This window comes from Diadema antillarum, unplaced genomic scaffold (genome assembly GCF_040938485.1).
Source record: "Diadema antillarum isolate AM-2024a unplaced genomic scaffold, OU_Dant_1.0 seq00000152_RagTag, whole genome shotgun sequence".
NCBI lineage: Eukaryota > Metazoa > Echinodermata > Echinoidea > Diadematoida > Diadematidae > Diadema > Diadema antillarum.
The window spans coordinates 375,469-399,624 of record NW_027271225.1 but is presented as its reverse complement, the minus strand read 5'-3'; the positions used below and the strand labels follow the sequence as shown (position 1 = coordinate 399,624).

The 24,156-nt window shown below is 38.3% G+C and overlaps 2 protein-coding genes across 2 annotated transcripts; one reads left to right on the top strand and one right to left on the bottom strand.

Annotated features, from left to right (window-relative positions):
• Positions 1 to 1,227: 1,227 nt before the first annotated feature.
• Positions 1,228 to 10,928, bottom strand: LOC139727796 (tRNA dimethylallyltransferase-like). The gene is made up of 9 exons (XM_071638769.1): positions 10,803 to 10,928; positions 9,140 to 9,376; positions 8,014 to 8,642; positions 7,315 to 7,457; positions 5,954 to 6,071; positions 4,841 to 5,037; positions 3,906 to 4,012; positions 2,831 to 2,951; positions 1,228 to 1,361 (listed from the first exon to the last, which is right to left on the bottom strand). Exons 1-9 carry the CDS (start codon positions 10,926 to 10,928, stop codon positions 1,228 to 1,230), a joined length of 1,812 nt encoding a protein of 603 aa, XP_071494870.1.
• A 7,128-nt stretch (positions 10,929 to 18,056) lies between these two features.
• Positions 18,057 to 24,131, top strand: LOC139727786 (uncharacterized). The gene is made up of 5 exons (XM_071638760.1): positions 18,057 to 18,263; positions 18,780 to 18,912; positions 19,430 to 19,561; positions 20,387 to 20,544; positions 23,853 to 24,131. Exons 1-5 carry the CDS (start codon positions 18,057 to 18,059, stop codon positions 24,129 to 24,131), a joined length of 909 nt encoding a protein of 302 aa, XP_071494861.1.
• Positions 24,132 to 24,156: the final 25 nt, after the last annotated feature.

Below are 24,156 nucleotides of genomic sequence, written 5' to 3'. Positions count from 1 at the left end.
AATTCTTGAGGCAAACAAAAGAAAAATTCAGGGCCCTGTTGCATAAAACCCTTACCGCTGGACTTACCGCTCCTTTCTAGCGGTAAGTCTTCAAATTAGCGGTAAATTTTATGATCCTTGATGCTGATTGGCTGTGACACCTAATTTTGACAGTAGTTACCATTGAAATTCAATGGTAAGTTTTATGCAACGAGCCACTGGTCTCAAACTATAATCTAAATACACAATGTACATGCATGTATCTTCATATGCTTACTGTTTGGCTACAACAAAATTTCAATATAACAAAAGAAAACTGCCAGTCCCGAGGACTTCGTTAGAATGGGAGTTGCCTGCACAGTACATGTACACCTGCCAGCAGTGTATGTCATAAAACATTGATGGGTAAAGAAGCAGTAGAAAACACTTGTTCTGATATGAAATTTGTCATGTAATTTATTGTGTATACATACATATTTGAGGCAGTCACACATATGCCTCTAGTCTACCCGTATGCAATGTACAAAGAGAATTGAAACATGATGTTGAGTCTTCATGCATTTCAGTATAATCATCAAGATATAGACGCAAAGCATCTCACTTTTACTTCTTCACAATTCAACGCTCAAGAGTCCTGCTCCAAAGCCTCAATATGAACAAATTCCCTTGCACATCTACATGGCAATTCCTGTTAAAATCTGATCGCTCATTTTCAAATGCCATGGAAAAGATAATCTTTCTCCTCTGGGTCCATGGTCCACTACTGTCGCTATCAAGAACAACTTGATTTCTTCACAAAATAAAAGAAAAGCCTCTTACATGAGATGTTGAATCGGAGTCTGTAAAAGAAGATGGTTCAGACTAATACACTTTCGGCCCCTTGTAGCCCTGTGCATGGGCCCCTAGTGGGACTTTGTGCCATTACAGTATGCTTGTATTCTCTGGCCCTGACAGAGATTTCTTTCAAGGCTTGTCAAAATTCAACAATTGGTTTTCCAGAAGATGAATATGAGAAATACAACTTACAATAACGGAGTCATAATATTTTGCATCAAAGCAGTTTTCTCTGTCTTCGTGCACATGACTTGGGCAAGATTTACTCCATTACATACATGTAGCCATATACCTTGAAAACAAGTATAAGTGAAACATCAACATACATGTACTTGGTGCTTCCGTGAGTCCAACCTGTATTGCCAAAGCTGCACAGAATCTTCATAAATATAATTTTCTACTGTAATTTGTGTATCAGACATGAGACTGTGATGGCATTGCTTCTGTGTTTGTCACTGATGTTGGTCTGTTTGACTGTTCCCTGTCCATCAGATCTCTCAGCTTTTTCTTCCTTGCTCGTTTTTGGTGCCTCCTTGATTTAAGATGACCTGTCAACCACAAATATACATGTACAGACATCATGCATCAACATATTTCATAAAAGGAACATCACATGTAAAGCACTGTAAATGCAGATTTATAATATACCTTGGTATTATAAACAATACACTTGCCTGAAGATCATTTGTGAATCACTTAAAAGCAAAATCAGGTAAGTTTCACTCATGCCAGTTGATTTGCATGAATGTCAAAGGCTTATAAATTCTCTAGCATACATACACTAAGGACAGTGTTACTACAAAGTGATATATGTTCTATTACCTAACTGGACACTGGAAGGTGCAATTCTAGTGGGGGAGGGGGCCTGATACTCATTTAAGTCAATATAAAGTCGAAATTGATGCAACCTCCATGTTAGGCTTTTTCATTAAAAGACCCACCTCTTCTAGGCCATATCAAAAATCATCTGCTGCCAGCAAAGCTACTTAATGAATTGCCCTAATTCCCTATTCCAAAGAATTGATTCCAACTTAAAAGAAAGAAGAAAAAAAAGATGAATAAGTTGATTTTTTTTTCTTTCAGGGCCTCAGGCCTCTATGCATTCCCACAATACATCTACAAAGTAGTATGAAACTTAAATCTTCCATAGAATTGAATATCCCCTTTTTTGGTAAGATCTGCCAATCATGATTAAGAAGCATTCAAAACAACAACAACATGACAGCAAAACAATACACAGAACACACTTTTGTATTATCCAAGCATCTATGGTGCATGGCATAATCAAAATATTTTATTTTTTTTTAATTGACATGGTTTCAAGGAATGTGCTAGAATGCACAAACACAAAGTGAGTATGAACAGATAAAAACATCAGAAGAGTAGAACAAGTGTAACAGCTCTTGGCCAACAATTACAAAGCAATGCTTACAAAGGGAACAAGACAGTTTTTACATGACTGATGTATAAGTATGAGGATCATACCAAAGGAGATTAAAGGGACTGTACAGTACTGGTTGAGGTGAAGATTCGGGTTTATAACACTCCTTAGTGGGATAAAGAAAAAACCTCTTATGATATAAGAAAGAGCATGTAATTTTAAGAGGGATTCAACATTTATTTCATGAAAATTGGTGTTGAAATGGCTGAGATATCCCAAAAAAGTGATAATAATAGAAGGAGACAGGCCACGCCTTTTATTAGGATCTCTTTGTTTCACCTTGTTTTTGGATATCTCAGCCAATTCAAAACCAATTTTCATCAAATAAACTTTCGATACCCCTTAGAAGTGCATGCTCTTTGACATCTTATAGAGTGATTTCTGAATATCTCGCAAAACGTTAAAAGCTAAATCCTCACCTCAACCAGAACTGTACAGCCTTTTTAAATTGTTCATCACTTCCTCGAATTTGATAATTAGGGTCAAGATATCATTCAGAAAAGGCAACTGGTTTATTTGTTTCCAAGGTCTTTGAAGAATACCACCTGTAGTAGCATGTTGCTGCAGAGAACTCACCTTCCCATTGTTGCACACCTACAAAGTGTCTCCCATCACACACATCACAGACAAAGGTTTGGGTAGTAGTGACTACTTCTGGCTCCTCACATGGCAGGGCAGCTAACTCTGGTTCCTTGCCCTGGAAAGTTTTATATTTGATTCAATCAAGATTGACTTTGTCATTTCAGTCAATAACAAATCTCACTGTAAAATCACTTTCATGTCACCAACGTAGGATACACTATGTGAGGAATAATTTTTAGTATTGTTTGATGGAAATAAAAAATTAAAAAGGAATATATACATGTATGCACAGATCTGTTCTACTCTCAACATCAAGCACAAGAAACATCATGCAACATGTAAGAATGCAGAGTTTGGACAATACATCAAAACCAAATTCTGACAACGCAATTACTGATATTTTAGTAAAAACAACACTATCAAATTACTTCCAAATTCTCATATCAGTTCTTTGACTTCAACTGCAAATGCTGGTGATATACTAGTATTTGAATATCTAAATATCTAGAATTCCATGTAACCAACATACCTGGATGTAAACTCTGTTACCATGACTATGCAAAAAGCTAGATGAGAGTGCACCTCTTAAAAACAGTGGACTAAAGTATAGCATGTCCATCAAGTTTATTTGATTTTGGTAAATTTATCCATCCATGTGTATCTAATTCTACAATCTGAACTCAGTCTATGAAACACAAGTTGATCAGTGTCATGTGACAGGTTTTAAAAGAATCATGTCTTCATTTCAACAGTCGGTAGGGTAAGGATGGATGTTACTCCATAAGTACTGTAGCTTGCAGATGAAGACTGCAGGCCTACTCATAATAAATGAGAAAGTCACAGTGCTATGTTGGCAGGCAAGTCATATGTAATGTGTTCCATTCCCTCTCCCTGATCCCACTCCCAAATATGCATTACAACACAAGATAGAATTCCAACAAAATGTATCAAAGTCATCTCTTAAAGATTCCATGCGAAAATGTGAAATTACAATGCATTAAACATGACAATATACGACAATTATGACAATGAACAATGGTGAAAATAGCCAGATTTGTTAATTTCATACCTCCGTTAAAGACTGGAGTATTTCTACAGCAGGTTTGAGAACTCTGTCCTCCCACTCGGCAACGTTTGTTGAATCAAGTCCATACACAGGCAATGATGAGGTACCCCCTGTGATCAAAAAATATCAGTCATTGATTCAAAATCTCATCTTTACCTTTGTAATATGTTTTCTATCTTTTAATTTTGTTATCATTCTTTTTGTTTGCTTTTGTCTGTTTTGCCAACAACCAATTTCTCCCGAAATAATTCTCTCTCTCTTTTTTTTTTTGTGTGAATAACATCCATTTTTCATCTACACTGTTTCTTCTGCATATAATCTGTTTTGTCCTTGCACACACACACACAAAAAAAAAGAAATAATGTGAGCTTGCAAATCTACATTAGCATTTTCAAGAAAAATTATAAAGACTAAAAATGTATGAATTGGTTACACTGTCAAGTAACAAAACATGACTTCATATTACTTGGAACCATTATCCACATTTATCTCTATATGAAATAAACTGTCACTGTTTAACAAGATGGCACTTTGATTTAGAGTTCAGGAAAAACATCGCTAATGCCCCCCCCCCCCCCTCCCCACCAAAAAAAAAAGAAAGAAAAAAAAAGAAGGACCAAACAATAACACACACACAAAGAGAGACGACAAACACAGAAAACATTATCTTCATGTTTAACCAGAGTCCCCTCTATCAACGCTGAACTTTTATTCACAACTGTGGGGGGGGGGGGGGGGGGGGGGGAGATTATATCAATTACGTACAGTGCCAATAGTAATCTCCACACTCCAATCTCCATTTGCAATTAATATCGCAATTCTTAAAAACAAACAAACAAACACACGAACAAACCTGAAGGGAACTTCTGAATGACAAAGGATATCAAGTTTTCGTAAAATTAAAGTAAAAAAAAAAAGAAGGAATACAGTGTTCTTACTCTTGAAGAAGCGATTCCGGACCCACTTGATTTGTCTCCTGGCATACTGTCTAGTGGCAGTCTTCAACTTTTCAACACCATCCTGCAGGAGATGTTCTCCTTCCTTACTTTTCTTCTTCTCTTCCTCAAGAACCAGATATTGATGGAACTCTTTGAAGCCAATGGACTGGAAAATGCCTTGGGTGTACAGCTCTTCCCTAAAATATCATATTATGAATACCAGGTATCAAAACCTATGTATGAAAGTGATGATAAGCCAGCTTGCAACAGACATGTCACATGAAAGGCATAAAGTGTCCTTCAGAAACAACACAAATCTAAAACTTTGTTACAAGGGAGAGTCATTTGTGGTATATACAATTGGTCAATTACAGTAACACTGATTGTAATTATATCAAAATAAAAAATATTGCATAATAATTTTCATTTTGGGCAAAAGTTTAGCAATGGCACAATAGCAATTTAACACTTTTCTAACAGGAACAAACACATGTGTCCTTTCGACAGAATGACTAGTAACCACATTGTTGGGTATAAGAAGGGAGAAGAAACAGACTTTTGGAAAATCAGTTTGCTGACATGAGAGACAGAATAGAGACAAAATGACAAACCATAGGATGGAGCTGGTACCGAGGTGGAGATGAAGATTGGGCTTTTAACTTTTTTGAGATAGCAATAAACCACATATGAAATAGTATAAAACATACCATTTTAAGAAGACTTCAATGTTTATTTGATGGAAATTGGTTTTGGAATGGCTGAAACATCCAAAAAACAAAGTGAAACAAAGCAATCGAAATAAAAGGTGGGTCCCACCCTTTATTAGGATCACTCTTTTTGGATATCTCAGCCATATCAAATCCGTTTTTCATCAAATAGCATTGAATTCCTCTTAAAATAACATGCTCTTTCATATTTTATAAGGGGTTTCTCATAATCTCACTGAAAAATGGTAGAAACCTGAAGTTAGGTTTCAACCAAAAGTATAAAGCTCAAATTTAAACTTGGAACCAACTATCCTGAAGAAAATTTGTTGATAAAACAGTAATCTGGTAGTAAAGTGCTTAATTCTATCTTTAATCGATATAAAAGTTGTGAACTAATAAAACTTACGGAGGAAATTGTCCAGAAAGTCTCCTTTCATTGTAGTCTTTGTGGAAATCTTCCAACTCTTTCACCAAGCCACTGGACAGCATCTCATCAACACGTTTGTCCAATCTCGTGTCCAAGACTGTAGGGACATATAAAGACATAGTTCAGGTAACCTTCAACTAGCTACTGCTACTTGTACTTGATTAATTCAGTCACAGCAATTTGTCTTCAGTAATTCCTGAATTCCTCGAAGGTATTCAGCATGTCTGCTACATTTGTCAAAGATTTTGAAAAGACTACTACTGGGTTGCCAACAGCAGGCAAAAATACACACTTACTCCCATACCAATAATATACAAATGTGCCAGGACCTGTGATATAGAAGTATTTCTGCACAATCTGTCTACAAGTACCATGCTCTGTTTTTTCAGAAAAAAATACAAGATCTCAAAAACTATTTGAACTCTTCTCCCTTAAATTGTACTTAAAGGACAAGTTCACCTTCATAGACATGTGGGTTGAGTAAATGCAGCAATATTAGTAGAGCACATCATTGAGAGTTTGAGCAAAATCGGACAATCCGTTAAAAAGTTATGAATTTTTGAAGTTTTCGCTCAGTCACGGCTGGATGAAAAGACTACTATAGCTTGTGATGTCACATGAGTACAACGATATAAAGAAAGAATAAAGAAAATTCAACATATTTCCATTTTTCTCGCATAATAAAAGAACGCTCGACTTCTCTCTTTCAGAAGGCAAGGGGAATAATATTACCCTTAACATACGTCAGTAGCAAGTCGAAGAAATGTGCACTTTATTGAAAAAGTTAAGTTTTGTGGAATTCTCTTTTTATTTTCCTTATATTGTTGTACGTATATGACATCATAAACTGTAGTAGTCTTCTCATCCAGCAGTGACTACGCAGATACTTTAAAAATTCATAACTTTTGAACGGATTGTCCAATTTTCCTCAAACTTTCACTGATGTGTTCTACTAATATTGCTGCATTCACTCAACCCACATGTCTATGAAGGTGGACTTGTCCTTTAACTCTTCCAGGGTGATATGGACTGTTAGCATTCTTTACCTGTAAGGATAGTGTACATGTATTATGTATTGAGTACATGTCTACATACAGGACAACTTCCATGTAATGCTTGTGGAGAGAAGGATGGTACCTAATATTGGCGGAAAATTACTCCCCCCCCCCCCCCCCCCCCCCATACAATAAAGTACTTTGACCTCTGACTTATCATTGCTATCATGCTCCTGTAGTTAAGTGTTTATACATTTCTATTCTTCTTCCCAGGTTTGAGGTACCAAAACCATAATACTGCACACAGTATGAGCACAATAATTCACTTGGGATCTATAGCTATACCTCCTTGTTCACACTGCACCCAAAGCACACAAGTGTCTGGATATCTCACAGGCCCACCAAGGTGACTGCTGCCCTCTACAGACTTCTGCCTGTCAATCATCTCACTGTGAGGAATACCATGCTGCTCATAAACTTGTAAACTCCTGTCAAAGAAAAGCAAGGAAATATATCAGGAGACAGTTATGAATAATTCAACACTAACAAGGAGAGAAGTTGGGATTCCTCTATTCTTCCCTGATCAACAAGACTGCTTCCAACAAACATACTGTTGACACAAGACCATTCAAAGCCAGATATGTAATTCTCCCTATTTTGATTTATGTTGAAAATATGACTGCATGCCCACCAAAACACATCACCATACTCAGAAAGTTTTAAATAAAATCCTGTGTCTGCAAGGCCATATTTGCCACAATAACATACTCCTGCATCTTAACCTATTGAGGACGGTTTGATTTTGCTACAACACAAACTTTCCATAGACGCTTGCCCGAGTATACTTGTGACTTGTCCTCAAAGGGATAATGGAAGTAGAATGTGTTGTATGTTTTCATTGGAGTGTCAGCATCATAATATGTCAAATCAAACCAATCTTTTACTTGCTCAGTTTAAGTCAAGGATATATAAAAGCTTCAAGTAACAAATTAACTGTACCAATCATCTTCATATCAAATATTACACTGATATCATTTCACAAACCTTAATATTTTTCTTCTATCATTCTGATGTAATTTAGAGGCCATTTGAGGATCCACAGAGCTAAGGAGATCATGAAGCTCAGTGCTTTTCATGTGATTCACCATGACCTCTACAACCTCCATGCTGGAATGGTTCTCTAAACCATCAGAACACTCAGTACCAGTCACTTCACTTTCAGCTTCATCTCCCTCCCCAAGACTTCCTGCATCACCAGCTTTCACTGAGCACTGTCCTGATACAACGTGGGACATTTGAGAACTCTCCAGCGGATTCAGGTTTGCTGTTGGTTTACTGAATTCTGGATGATCTGTATGAATTGTTGGTTGGCTGGCTGCTATATGACCCATGTGACAATGTTCATACAGTGGTGACTGACTGGGTAGTTCAAGTGTCTTATGATGTCTTTCCATGGTTGAGGCATCTGACTGGTCACTTTGATCATCAGAGCATTGTTTTGGTTGTAGACGTTTTGAAGGATCACACTCGTGAACACATGGTGCCCTAGGAGGCCCCTTGTCAGCATCATTGGAAGTGTGATGAGCTCCGTCATGACATCGTTTCCTACGCTTGAGTCTCAAATTCACCACTTCACCCTTAGATTCATACAAAAGCTGGTCAGATCTATAGCCCTGATAATGAAGAAAAACACACAAAAACACATGAAAAGAAATGTATCTTCACTGAAAATATAAACATGAACAGGCTACTCTCCAACATCATGTGTTTTATACTTCTAATTGCCTGGCAACTTACATGTAGGCAGGACATTTTTTTTTAAATATTTCACGAGATACAATGTAAGAATTCCCTTCAGCATAGAGTATTCTTTAGTATATGTTTCACTGTAAAGCAAAAGTCAGACATCCTTTGCTATAATGTAGATTTTAATCAATAGAGTTGCCTACACTCACAAGGTATATTCAACTGATGAGACATATACCATCTTGTTGTTTTTGCCTGTTTTGCAGTGAAACTTACATTGCAGAAATATCACGGTCAATAACTTCTTCGTAATCAGCATCATTAGCAGATAAGGGAATAAGGAATAAAAAATGAAGCAAAGGACTGCAATGGGCTGCTCAAGTTCTTTCTTGTTAAGGGAGGGGAGAAGGGAAATACATTATACCTCATCAGCAAGCAGCACTTTCCACAAAAGAGCCTCTATGTAGTAATTTGTTCCACCAACAATAATAGGCAGACGCTCCCTGCTCAGTAATCCATCAATGATTGGTAGAGCTTGGTTCCTGAAATCTACGACAGTAAATCGCTGCAGAGGGTGAATCATTCCAAGTAGATGGTGAGGGCACTGCTCTAGTTCATCTTTCTTGACTTTATTTGTAATGATGTCAAGTCCTTTGTACACCTATTTGAGGCAAACAAAATACATACATCTCATGTCAGCATATTTGAGAGAAATGTCATTTCAAAAACAAGCCAAATATTGTAGCAAAATAGAATACATCACAACTGCTCCGACTCTTAAAATAACCTGCTATTGCTTGAAAAAGATTACAGTGAATTGAAACCAACTAGATTTGGTTTCATAATTTGCTATGTACACTTATCATAAAACAATGCAATGAATTGAAGAAAAAAAAATCCTGTGGAAAACAAGGTGTCAACTGCACCATAGCATATTTTTTGACATGTCCTGGTGTAGCTCAAGAGATTTGAGGCAGTTTAGTCAGCATCATGGTCATGGAAAGACATAATTGCAGACATAGGTACACCCTAAAATTAAGGCCACAATGCCATGTTTAGTAAAAAGACAACAAAATAATGTTCATGCCCAGTTTGAACAGATAGTCCATCAAATCTCTTACACAGTGTGTGTGAAAAAGTCACATAAACTGAAGTGATTAGAATTGAATCCAAGCTTTCTGACAAATTCAACAATGGCCATTTGATTTTTAAGGTGTTGTCAACTTGCCTATGTGATGATACAAAAACTGCAATGACAAACAGATGTTTCTAGAAAGTTAATTGTCTTACTGAAGTCTGTCCTTTGGGTTTCTACATGATTCATGAAATGAAAAGCAATATTTTGCTGATGTCTTTAATTGGTCTTTATATGAAAAAAGGGAAACAGAAACAAGAAACAAACTTGAATGCAAATAAAATTTTGATTCTGAATATGGATAAAAATAATGATTTAAGCAAAAGATGGTATAGTTTTTCTTTGTAAAGTCTCATAGTCATATTAGTTTTCTTCTTTTCATTTTGCTAATTTCTTATCTTCTTTCTCAACTACAAATTGTAGGTTTTTACCCTTACCATAAATTTATCCAAATGTAATATGTTATAAAATTTGACACACATACATGTACATATACACAAGATGAATTCCTTCAGATCTGTGGGCACATAGGACCTACAAATTGTCAAATGGAAACAGTGCTGATGTAAGCGGAAGAAATCCTCAATATAAACAGTTAAACGCCCTATGTGACATCTGCACACATGGGGTTGAATTACCTGGTATATGAAGAGGAACCCACCTCGCCCAGATGGCATTGCATACATGTTGAATCATCTGTCAAGATATCATACCTTCCTGAACTGCACAGACTGAACTACCACATTACATCAAAGAGTATTATATTGGGAGTGCCTTTTAATATTTGTGTTGGCATCTCACCATAACTGTATGATTTGATAACTATTCATGTCCATGGTCAGAGCCTAAACTTCCCTCCTCAAGGGCACTACCAGCCTACAGATTGTGCCCCCAAAATACCTGGCGTTGAAAAGCAGAACCCTCACAGCTAATGTTACGATAAAGTACTAACCTGCATTGAATCAGCACTAATGATTTCTCCATTGAATTTGCTTGCCAACTCCAAAGCAAGCTTTGACTTGCCGGTCCCTGTAGCACCCAAAATAACGACGACTGGCAGACGACGCAAAGCCGACATCATTGCATTTGTAGATCCTGTGGTTCTTTCTTCAAAATTCTATAATTCAGGTCTTTATCTGGAGTAAAAAAATGAAATAAAGAAGAGCATTACTGAACCTTGAATCAATGAATCCCATACAGCAGCTCTAGGAAAGCTATAATGTGATGGTGTGTGCAGAGGTGGCAGTGACACAATGATGAAGTGAAAATATTTTGAACAAGAGAAGCACTCTGAGAGCGCAGACCAAGCAGCTAATTTCCATCAATGATGCTGTTTGTCCATATATATCAGTGATTTCCCCACACATACGTATGCATGCTGAAAATCGCCCAATTTCCCAATATACACTGTAGATCTAGGCTTCTAGTAGCTGCGACCAGTCCCAATGCGTAGTATAACTGTGTACTACGAGTGCCCCAGGGTTTGGCTTCTATTAACTGCAGCCAGCCCGAATGCGAAGCTCAAAACTGTGTACTACTGTACAAGGAGTGCCCCAGGGTTAGGCTTCTATAACTATAATATCTAAGCCTTTTGTACGCTGTAAGATGTTGCAGCCTATTGATGGCAAGCAGGGCAATTTACTGGAAATTATGGGGACTGTTGGAGTAGACAGAAAAATCTGTCTGTCCAAAGGAGTTTTTATCATTTTTTTAAAAACTTTTACAGCTCCCATCCATAGCAGTCTCCCAGAACATATCCCCGACTAGATACAGACCGATCTTTTGTTGGTCAACTGTAGTAGTGATGGAGCTGTTATTGCAGTATTTAGTAGGCAGAGGGTCTACTAGATCCATGAATTCCAAATCTAGGCTGATCACGGGTAGAAGGAATAAATTTACTTCTTCTTCTTCTGTCGCGACTGTCGCGTGTCGACTAGCGGCTAGAGCTATAGTATAGTTTTACTAATCTAGTATTAGTATATACGTAGTATGACTAGAGTAGTTAGATCTAACAGTTAGACCTTTACGACCATGACGACATACATGTATGAGCAGCAGAGACTCCAACTCTCCCGCTTTTGACAGGAGATCTCCCGCCGAAAGCCCATTATTGCAAAATCTCCCGTTCTCCTGCTTGAGATTTAATTTCTCTTGCCCTGGCTCTGTGTCTCCCGCTTGAAATGATTTCTTGCTTATTGCCATTGTATGTTGAAAGATAAGCCTTAGATAGCATGAGAGAGCATCTATTCTAGAACCCTAGACCTGGTCCTGGACCCCGCCCGCAAGGAACTTCGCGCTTCGTGCACATCAAGTTGGAGTCTCCCGTTTGCTAGGGGTTTTAGGCGGGAAAATCTCCAGATCAGAAGGTGCTTGGGGTTGTTGGAGTCTCTGGAGCAGGGAGGTGGGAACAATTCCACCTCACTGATATGAGCAGGCACTCCAGTGTCTCCAGTTGTTCTTGGAAATTACATTGCACCGGTAAAGACTAAAGGTAAATCTGGACTCATCATCATCATCATCATCATCATCATCATCTGTACGGGAGTGTATCTTAGGTAAATCCTGTCAGGTCTCCCGGTCGTCAGCGCTTGGTAGAACGTGTAACACTAACAGTCTATATCGAGCGTGGGCGTGGATGTCAGACAATTTCAAAACGTTTGTCTGACCAGGACGTATCTAAACCATGTTTGAAAGAATCTATACTAGTGGATGTAAGAAGTGATGAGGGCAGACTGTTCCATGATTGGATGACTCTTTTGCTGAAACAGTTGCTGCGGATATTCAAACGAAATGATCATACAATACATGTCATGGGAACATGTAATGTAGGCCTAGATCTTCATCCAAGAAAGACACAGCTAAAATTTTGTTCTGTGGGCAAGAACACGTTTAAATGCACTGTGGCCATGATACTTTTAACCCCTTTTAGTTTTTTAATAGCGAGCGAGAGGAGAAAGGGGTGCGAGGCCGTGGAGCCACACGGTACTACTACTACGTAGGATCGCGGGACGCTGGGACGCGCCCCCGAGAAGACACGGGCTGAGAAGTTGTCTGGTACTGTAGCGGACAGCCGGTAGTCTGGTTATTTAATTGCACAAATGCATACTAAACACAATACTATACTATTCATCAATTTTCGTGAAATTCCGTACAGTTATCGAAAATTCATAACCTGAGCTTCTTACCAAATCTGACAGTCTCAACCGGATGAAATCAAGACACAAACATAGGGTGTATAGTCTAGTCCTACGTTATCACTTTCCCACTGTTGCCACTGCACTGCATACTATCAGTAATACACGAGGTCTTGCGTAATGTACTGCAAGCAGGCTCTGCGCTAGTGTAACACATGGCTTCTTATGCGCTCTGTGCGTACAACGCGTACTAGTAATCGATTATCCAGAAACGAAGCTATCGATTATCAACCATTTCGTGGACGAGGGGAAGGGAAATCCCCGCATCACATTTTGGGGGGTGGGGGGAGGGAGGGGGAGGGGGACTACAGTAACTCAACTACTAAGTGCATTCCATTGTATACCGTTCGTACAGAGATCAGTGCAATATGCGAACTTCTTCATTTGGTTTTAGAAGTTGGCCCACATTGTTGTTTTATGCAAGGGGGAGGGGCGAGGTGTAGGTCAAGAAATTGGACCTTTGATCACTGTGGCCCGATTTTTTTTTTTTTTTTTTGGATAGGGGTGTCAAGGTTAATTAGCCCCCACTTCTGGTGGAATATTTACACAATTCTCAAGTAAAAAAAAAAATCTAGCTGGCGATGCAGCTTTCTCTTCGTCTGCTCCTAGGCTGTGGAATAAGCTCCCTCCTCTTCTCAAATCATCACCAACACTTGCTCATCTCAAACAAAACTTGAAGACTTATTTATTTTGATGTCCCTATATGTGCAATGGACTTGAACTGTCACTGCCTGGTATTTTGTATATATTCTATCTCCTATGGCGACCAGGGATGACATGTCATAGCGCTTTGTATCCAGTGGAAAAGGCGCTCTTGCATTACAGAATTATGAAAATGAATATCTAGGGACAATGTGAATGTCTCACCATTTGATCGGCCTTGAGGGTGTCTTCACTGTGTAGGCCTGAACGGGTGGACCACGGGGGGGGGGGGGGGGGGGGAGGGGGGAGGGCTCGGGCCCCACTTTTTTGCACAATGCATAAGAATACATAGGATGCATGGCCGGCGGGGGGACCTTTTTTTTTTTTTTTTTTTTGTTAGCTCATGAAACTCGGGAGAAGTGGGCCCCCACTTTTCAAAACGTGACACCAGCCATGGGGAGTAATAGGGAGCGTTTGCTCACCCCGATGCACCTCGCCCCCCCCCCCCCCCCCCCCCCTCTGATCCCGGCTTGAGAAAAGGACCTGAGGGAGGAGGTAGTACGCCTACCTCCTGGTATCAGTAACTATAGCTCTCGTACATGCAGATAACCTTGGGCAAGTTCAGCCTTCTAGGAGCAGTTACTTCCTGATTTGGTGTTAATTGCTACAAAAAAAAAGTTGCTATTCCAACAATAATTGCAGGAGAAGGTACAGCCTATAGGCCCTATCATTACTGAGTATATAGGGTCTAATGATTTAAGATTTAAAAAACAGTAGGGCCTAAGTAGCTCTAGGATTATCCACGAGGTAGGACCTACACAGCTCAACCTCAATACTTCAACTCCAAGAACATTGATGTTTTCTTGAGTAAATTCAATTCATTTCAATTAAATTTAATTAAATCAAATTAATTAATGAATTTAATCTAATTCAAGTTAAATCACACTAAATGGAATTAAATTAAATTAATTAATTTAACTTAATTCAATTCAATTTGATTTGATTTGATTTAATTCAATCTAATTCGATTTGATTCAATTCAATTTAATCCAATGCAATTCAGTAGGCCCTACAATGTAGGTCCAAAATGAACCAATCATCTATCAATCATATATTATACAAATTCTATAAGTAACACTTATAAACGATGTTGAATAACAATTAGATGTGATGATTGAATAATTCGTCCATGTTTACATGACAATAAGTGAATGGTTATAGACCCCGAGAATTAGCACAATCCACTGTATATTGAAAGGATCAACAAGAACAGGTGAGGATACAATCCTGATCGATTAACAGACCTAGACAGAAAGATCCGTCTGTCCGGAGGACTCTTTCACATTTTGCCATTAACGCTGTCCTCCGTAGACAGACGGAAGGTTGCAGTACCCATTGCTGTGTGGATGTTCTTAACCACTGTCTCTATGGAAAATTGGGTGAGGTACCTCACCCTTCTCGATTGCGTCTAATTCACGGCACTAGGTTGGCAAATTTAAGCTTGTATGGTGAAATTAGCTTTTTAAGAATACATAAAACTCACCAGATTAATGAATAATCCAACATTTTAGTAGAATTTCCAACGTAAAACACAGCCTGTCGCGTCGTCACATTCAAACTACAGAAACATACACTATGAATCTATTAGCCAATCACATGCGAGGTAGTTTCTACGTGTTTGTTTTACTAAAACACGTACCTCGCATGTGATTGGCTTACAGATTCAAAATGGCGACTTACTGCTCGCGAACGGCGATGTACTGCTCGCGAACGGCGATATTGCGATATCGATAAAATTTCTGCGTTATAACCGAGTTTATGTGAGTATTTCGATTGCACAATGTTAGAAATTTATCCCAAATATTGCTGCATAATGTGTCATGTCATGTCAAACTTATTTGAATGTAAAAAAGCTGTCTGAAATTTGTTTTATCGTAACGTTTGATCTGTGCGCTACTGCTCCACACAGGAGCCGCAATCATTGACTTCGGTCTGTATACGGAGGGGATCCGTGAAGCCAGACGCAGTCTCCGCGGAACATTCCCCGACGGACAGATACAGACCGATCTTTCGGTCAAAACAGACCGTGACCTACACCATCGTTCCGGAAAAGTAAAAATAAAGTAAGTAATAGGCTTACACAATTGATATGTAAACCTACAGGCCTATTTATAGCTAATATAGGCCCTACTATGATTATATATTTTTACTCACACAAAATTTTTTTGTTTGTTTGTTTTTTGAAGTCATGAAATACAATCAAATCAATGGCATACAATTACACTCTACGGTTGTGTTTCAGGGATTACACATATACAGGGGGATTATATCCGTAGAGATAGGATTATCTCATCACTCATCATCACCCCCATCCCAACAAGCAACTACTGTATATGCCGCGCATGCGCGTGTGCTCCAGATTTGAAATTTGTTTACAAAATATCTCGTCGACTATCGCGGCCGACCGAGCATGAGCAGCTGCCGTACCACGTCAACCAGCGTAGTGCTAGAGACCGGCGCGGCCGGTTGCCCTTTGTGCGTGCACGAGCGAGAGAAGTACGTACGTCGAGGACTTTGCCGCTACATACACAAAATGTTTACAAACGCCTACCTGTTTGACCTACACCGTAGTGGCAGTGTTGCCAGATGGTGATTTCGGGAACCAAAAAGGGTGAAATTTGGTGATTTTTGAAGTTGTTTGGTGACAAAATTTTAGCCTGGTAACCAAATCAAAATTTGGTGATTTTTGGTAACTTTTTGGTGATTTTTAGACCGATGAAAAATAATCACACTAATTGAAAAGGAAAATGCATTTTGCCCAAAGTTTTCCCCTTATTTCCTGCAGAAACATAACATGTGCCCCTTTTTTGTCACAGCGACACACACAAACACTCATAGTCATATGTCCATACACATCGTACACATTTTGCACTTAGTGTGTGTGACTACGGCGCGCCGAAAATTGCACCGAGACTCGCGCAGTGTTTGATAAAGGTTTATTGATACAATTTTGTCTTGAAATTAAAGCCTTACCTACGCTCTTCCAAATTTGGTGATTTTTGATGGCTTTTGGTGATTTTTTGCAAGCCTTTTGGTGATTTTACTCTGTTGGGACCTGGCAACGCTGCGTAGTGGAGTGCAGACGACGCCACGGAAGCTGGCAACTTCAAAAGATGTTCCTGATAGTGATATTATCTATGAATGTAGCTCATTGATCCGCCATCATCTCCGAACATTGCGCCAGCAGTAGATGTAGATGGTAGGGGGTAAGTATTGCCTTACTTCCTCGTCTGATCGTCTTCTTCTTTCGAGTTCCCCTCGATTTGATATCGAAGATTACGCACTGCCACTACTATACACTGTAGTGTAACAGTTACCGGCCGAGTTAGAACTCTATTTAGACGTTGTAGTGTAACCCCGGGGCGCTCCTTGTACACAGGCTTCGCGTTCGGCGTTCGGGCTGGTCGCAGCTCGCCTAGTACCTCCTTGGTTTGAATAGACCAAGGAGGTACTAGTACCTCCTTGAATAGACGTAGTGTAGTGCAGTGTGTGGTATATTCAATGCAGTGCAGGGCCAGGGTGGTATGAGAGAACACTAACATTAACAAGTTACTGACTGTGTTAGCTACTGTGACTCCTGTGAGTGTGCGCAGCCCACTAAAACTAGTAATAGTATAGTACGCGTGTTTTGATGGGCGCTCTGCATCGGTTGATTAAAACTCGATTTTTGAAAAAAAAAAGCAGATAAAATTTTTTCTTCTTTTCATCATGGATAGTGGACATGTGTGTGTAACAAAAAATCACCGTGCAAAGTTGCGACAATTTATGTTTCTCTTCATTATCTGATGATGTTCTGATGGTAGACGGTCTAAGTCCATTCCACGCACCCCCTGAACTGACACTTTCTGACTACCGCTGCTGTTGCTACTTTTCAGGACGCTGCTCTTCTAAAAACTATTGAACTGGAACCTTCTGTACTTGATTACATTTTGTACTTGTAGTGGTAGATACTTACGCTCTGCATGATGATACATCCTAATGAAATGAGAAAAACCATCTCTTGACCAATGATTTTCCCCTCTTGACTGATGGACCCAGAAGTTTTTTTTATAGGCCCCAACTAGTGAGATCTCTAGCGTTAGTTTTGATCATAGATTTGGAGCCGAAATAAATGAGATTTCTAGTAAAATGTACTGCGGAATCTTACTTATTATGAAAAGAGCATTTAAATGGTATGAGAGTAGTATGACAGAAGATAAGGACTTCTAGTAAGGAGCTCAATCACCATGGTATACTGTATCATAGAAGGGATTTGGAACTTGAGTGATTTGTCTTCATGTGATAACTTTATTTTTCTGGTTTTTAGCACAATGACGTGGACCAGGCATCATGCAGAAGCTGGAGAATCCTGCCTCCGACATCGGTCTCACAGTAGTCAAGTGGTACACTGTATCAGGGCCATCTTACAAGACTGGTGTTCCAATATTTACCAAGGTAGTAGAGGAGAGATATATGGCACAGTGCTGAGCTGGGGCATGGGATGTATGGTCTTTCCTCTTTGCCTTGGCGTTCTTCAGGTAATAAACTATAGTAAAATGTAGTATAGTAGTCAAACTGACCAATAATGTTTCATAAGTTTCAACTCCAAGGAAGATTCTCAGCTTTCTAGTGCATTTATCTTTTCTGCATGGTGTTGTGGTAGTCACTTTTGCATCAATATAAAATGTGCGTGCTTAACAATTGCAAATTAATATAAGTGTAATAATATTTCTCTGAACCTTCACAGATAAGTTGAAAATACATCTGTTGGTTTCCCCAAGTTAGCAGCTCTCTAGTGGTTATCCATAAAGGATTTAAAGAAAGAAAAAAAAAAACCTGACAGCTAAACTTATTCACTAACATACTTTATCATATGTGATATCTGGTATGTGGGTGTCCTACAGTTGGGAGCCATACTTACCCAGTGCTCTTTTTTTAACCTCAAAGTTATGTATACAGCACTGCAACAGACTATTAATATTTCATTGAAGTCTACACTCGCACCAATGTCAGATTCATTTTGACAGTATCACTCTTGTCTATTATACTTGTAGGTTGGTGTATTCAAGCCCCTCTCTCTAACTGCCTCCCATGTCTTTGCTCCCGGTCTTGGACTCTGTTCAGTGGCTGTTTCAGGCATCTTGGCTTCCTGCACCGTCCTTGGCAGCTACTCCAAATTCCATCATGGTAAAATGAGTTTGCGTCAATCTCTTTTTGAGATTGTATGTTGACCCACCATCTGGATACTTTCATACACTAGCTTACTGTAAAACATGACTTGTAAATGCACTTTCATCAAATTTTTTAAATTTTGTTATCAACATGATTATTAATGTCATAATCATTGTCTGAGTACAAAAGTATCCATTGCCAATGTGGGCTGAACACATGAGGTCATTCTATCACAATTTAATGACAAGACGGTCATAAAAATGGGCTTATGCCCAAATCCTGACCCCTGTTCATTTTTATCACCCAGTACTGATATTGCTAGAGGCATTATATTTTGTCCATGTCTGTTTTTGAGGCCATTTATATGTAGTTTTTGTTTTGTTTTGTTTTTTTGCATACTAGACAACTTTATTTTGCTTGATTTACTTCATCGTTCTGTTTCATATATTCATTCCAGTATCAAGAATATTTTCTGCAAATAAAATCTTCAAGTCGTCTCCATCATAAAATTTATTGTTTTTCCTTTCTGCAGACTACAGAGATGATATCACCCTTGATGTGAGTTTAGCTGATATTGCCTGCTATGGTCTGGGTTCTGCAGCACTGTTTAAACTTTTTAAAGGCCATTTCTACCAGGTTCTTCCCAGTACAGTTTTGCAACCAGGTACAAATCACATCTTCATCTAGCAGGGAAATATAAAGTTGAATCAATCTTTGTAAGAAGATTTATAAACAATTTATCAAAAGTAATATCTGGATGTTATTCATTTGTCAATAGATTTAAAGGCACGTAGACCCACTGGTGTAGTCAAATGCATACGTGAAAGGACGGCGCAAGTTTCCTACAGACACTACACGTATGCTATTGACTCCTCTTTAGCACTTACTCTTAGACCCATTTCCACGAGTTCGCTGAAGCGGGTCTACGCATCCTTAAAGTATTTGCCATTTCTCAGCCTGGTAACAATGCACAGTGGATCAGATCATCACTAGAGACACTGACACTTACATGTATAGGGTTTACACTATTATTCAAGTGGTTTCCAGGGCATGCAAGCCCCAAATTGGTTTTCAAACACGGAACAAAAGTAATTATTGGTAATGGTAAGTACTGTTTCAGAAAAGCTGGAACCAAGTCAATATACAGCAGACTCCCATTATAAGAAAGTCCTCAGGACTTGCATTTTTTCTTTTGTTACATCAAAAAAGAAAATTTAAACAGAACAAAGCATTAAAAAACAAAGAGCCAATAATGTTGCGGCTTTAATACTTATTTCATTGTAACCGGAATTTCGTTATAACCATGTTCACTGTAACATGAGTACACTGTAGTATGTAGTATGGTAGTGCTTGGATATGCAATGAAATCAGTTATTGAATTGTCTTAGGGAGATGTCATTTTGTTGTAGGGAAAAATGTCCATATTTTGAATATTTTGTGTTGTTTGAAAGTTTTTGAATGTTTTGTTGAATTTTGTTTATTATTGCAGGAGCTTTTGCACGTCAAGGTATTCCAGCCAGTAAGCACTATGCCAGCTTTGGGAAGAAGGCTCAACTAGCAGCCATCGGTAGCCAATATGGATGCCACACCTGTGGGAAACGATGGACCACCAAGATGTTCATTGCAGACCACCAACCTCCTTTAGCAGTTAGTATTTACAGTAGTTACCCTTCAATAGCTGGGCTAAAAAAAAGCCCCTTCCACATTTTTCTTTACAAGTCTTATTTTTTTAGAGGAATATCTTATGCTGAAATTTTTTGACTGTTTTCTTTCAAATGTTGCGCATGTTTTAAGACATTACTGGTATTTGCAACAACAAAAAATAAAGCCCCCAAAACCTATTAATTAGGTCTACAACGTGACCTGGGAAGAAACCTGAGGATAAATTGGAAAGTGGTCTACATTACCACAATGTACAGTGGTGACATACAGTGTATTGACACAAGCTAGCACAACATTCCTGTATGTTCTATCCATGTAGTGTATTGATATGGCAAAGTAAAGAAGGTACATAGACATTGTCACAAGCTCATTTTAGTGTCAGTTCAGAAACATACAAATTCATCATCACTTATATTTGTATAAAAGATGCAGGTCCCATCTTGTATTTGTAGGGAGCACAGTCTGATATTTCAAAAATTGCTGTCAAATCCTCCACCCACTCTTTTGGAGTTGTGTGTTTACAAAGTTTCAGTCCTCCCGATAGGCGCATCACTACGAACTTGGAGGTCTTCTCTTTCGTTTCTCACCCATTGCTGCCCCCCCCCCCCCCCCCCCGACCAAAATGATAAATGATAAAAACAAAACAAAACATAACAAGGAGGGGGCAGGGAAGGTCCTAGATGCATTATGTAGTTCAGCCTTGCATCTCTACCTCTGTGGGTGTGGTTGCATTTCAATTTTTAATACACAGGGGTGATGCTGATGAGATTTGGAGCATTGCTGCTTTTTTCTAATGATCCTAACACCCTTACTCTTGCTTAAATAATGTTGCTCCTAGATTCTTTCATGTCTTCATCTCCAACTGAGTACTTGTGTAGTCCTGTGTTCATGGGATAGCAGAGGCAAACTACATGTAACATGTTGGAAAGATCTGGTTGTTTGAGCTCCTAACAAAGTGCATTCATCTCAGAGTTGGTGTAGCCCTATTCCCTTTACAGCAGTCCATTTACGGCCTACTGAATGTTCATCAAGCTAGCCATTTTTCTTCATGCCCCATCCCAGCACTTGCTATCCGCAAAATACCCTGGAGATTGCATGCTTTATTTATACCTATTCATAGTTTGTTTGATAGGTTTTTGCTTTTAGGGCAAGTCCAAGATAAGGTCCCCTAAGGAGGCAAAATTTCATCTTTGCTCAATATTGACGTGTTTGGTATCATTTTGAAGCTTATGAGTTGAAGTTTTGATTTCCATGGAGGAAAAAATTATATTACGTGAATTTATGCAAATTTCAAGGGCTTCATTTGCATAAATGTGAAACACAGCGTTACATATGGGACATTTATAAAAATTCATATTAATTCAAAGGAAAGCAAGTGATATTTGATTAATATGTGGACATAAGAAATTCATCAAATAGTTTAACTTGGTATGAAAATTTAGGGATTATGCAAATGATTATGCAAATTAGCTCGTGTCCTATCATGAGATGTCCCATACGTAACAAATTGAGGTCATTTTTTTAGGTTTTTTCTGAAATTGCTAAGGTTATATTAATGCCCTTTTGGAAAGTTCTAATTTATTGTTTAGAGAAATTAAATACCATAGAAAAACAGTAAAAGAAATATTTTTTATTAGGCATTGAAATAATGTTACGTATGGGACATCCTCATACATATTGCATTTGAATGCATGTAGCTAGCTGGGAAGGTCTCTCAGTACACAAACGGTCAATCATCCTGAAGAAAGCATCCCAACATTGTAGCTACTTTTTGAGTTATAGACACTTTATTAAACAATACATGTACATTGTGTACTTGACTGAACAATTTTCAGAAAGGGGGAGGGGAAAATGGCAAAATACACAATGAAAAATCAGCATTAAAGGGATGGTATAGTTTTTTGTAGAAATGGGGATTCAGTTTTCAACATTTAATGAGATGATTGGAAACCAATTATATGAATTACTAAAGAGCATACAATCCTAAGACTAGAGGAATTCAAAGTTTAGTGATGGAGATCCAATTTGAAATGGTTGTGATATATATTTAAAAAAATATAAAGTAAAATGATTTTTTTTTATTGCAAGTTTTTTATACACAAATTGTCCTTATTCAGTTTTCAATAATAGCCACGACAAAATTCATGGGTATACTGAGGTGTGACTCGAATCAATGACCTGACTGCTAGACAGACATCATATATCTACTCGATCACTGGGGTTCCACGCAGCAGGTGTTGCTTATTTATAAAAATTAATATTTCTTGTGTCAAGTTGTTTTTTATTGAAACGAAATGGCAAACTGTCCTTCATCAATGGAAGTAAACACTTTAAACTATTCATTTTTTCAGTAGTAACTATCCTGATAAAAATAGGGCATACATACTGAGGTTGGTCATAAAAATATAGAATATGATTAAATATGATTATGATGGTTAATATTTGGGGAATAAATATTGTTCCCTTGTCAATCTGGATCAGTATTTGAGTAATTTCAACTGATTCCATTTCAATAATTATGCAAAAATTTGTTTGGATGGGTATTTTGCAAAATTATTTTGCAAAATACCCAAAAACATGTCTCTCCACACACTAAACGAATGGGGGACAAAGGGCATGCATACTCAGGTTGGTCATAAAAATATAAAAATATGATTGAATATGATTAGGATGGTGAATATTTGGGATATATTGTTTCCTTGACAATCTGGATCAGTATTTGAGTAGTTTCAACTGATTTTACTTCAATAATTATGCAAAATACCCATAAACATGGTTCTTCACACACTAAATGAATGGGGGACAAACTGTCCCATACGTAACTGTCCCATACGTAACATGTCATGTCTGTCTTTAATTAGAACCTGTATTTAGAGCTTTTTGCCTAATGACACGAAACTTACCTGTGATAATCTTGAGTGTTGTGACTTTCATCACAGTGAGTTACAAGGTGTAGAATGAAATACTTTTAGAGACTTTTGAGGTTGAAAAAAATGTTCAAAAAAACAAAATTTTTCTGGTCCCATACGTAACGGCACATATTTTTTCTTCTAGGATATAATTGTGAAGGTCATTTTTCTCCATTTTTTTGCATGATTATACTTCTCCTGGATATCAATCACCATGACAAAGTTCAATATGATCAAAGGCCATTAACACTATTTTTCAGGTCATAAAAGTCTCTGAATGTCCCATACGTAACGCGCGTGTTATCGTGGACTTGCCCTTTAGCGGTAGTCTAATAATGAGATCCATTAACAAGACAAGTTGTTTATTTCTCATCCAATTTTCAGTTATCAAAAAGAAGAGGGAAATTACAAGCTGTGGTCAAGATCTTACGTCCAAAGCAACTAGAGTACAAATTCTACCCACAATGCATCAGCTGCTCACGGATCCAACAAGGCTACCTCAGTGCTAGGGCTGTGCAGCAGATTGGGGACCTTGCTCCAGGCAAGCGAATCAAGGTAGTCAACAACCACATCGTCACGCATGCCACAACGTTGAGATTATATCACCTTTATCTTCCTCTGCCAGTATTGATATCAACTGCCTTTCATATATGTGCTGGCTAGAGGCCAAAGCATGATAGTTGGCAAT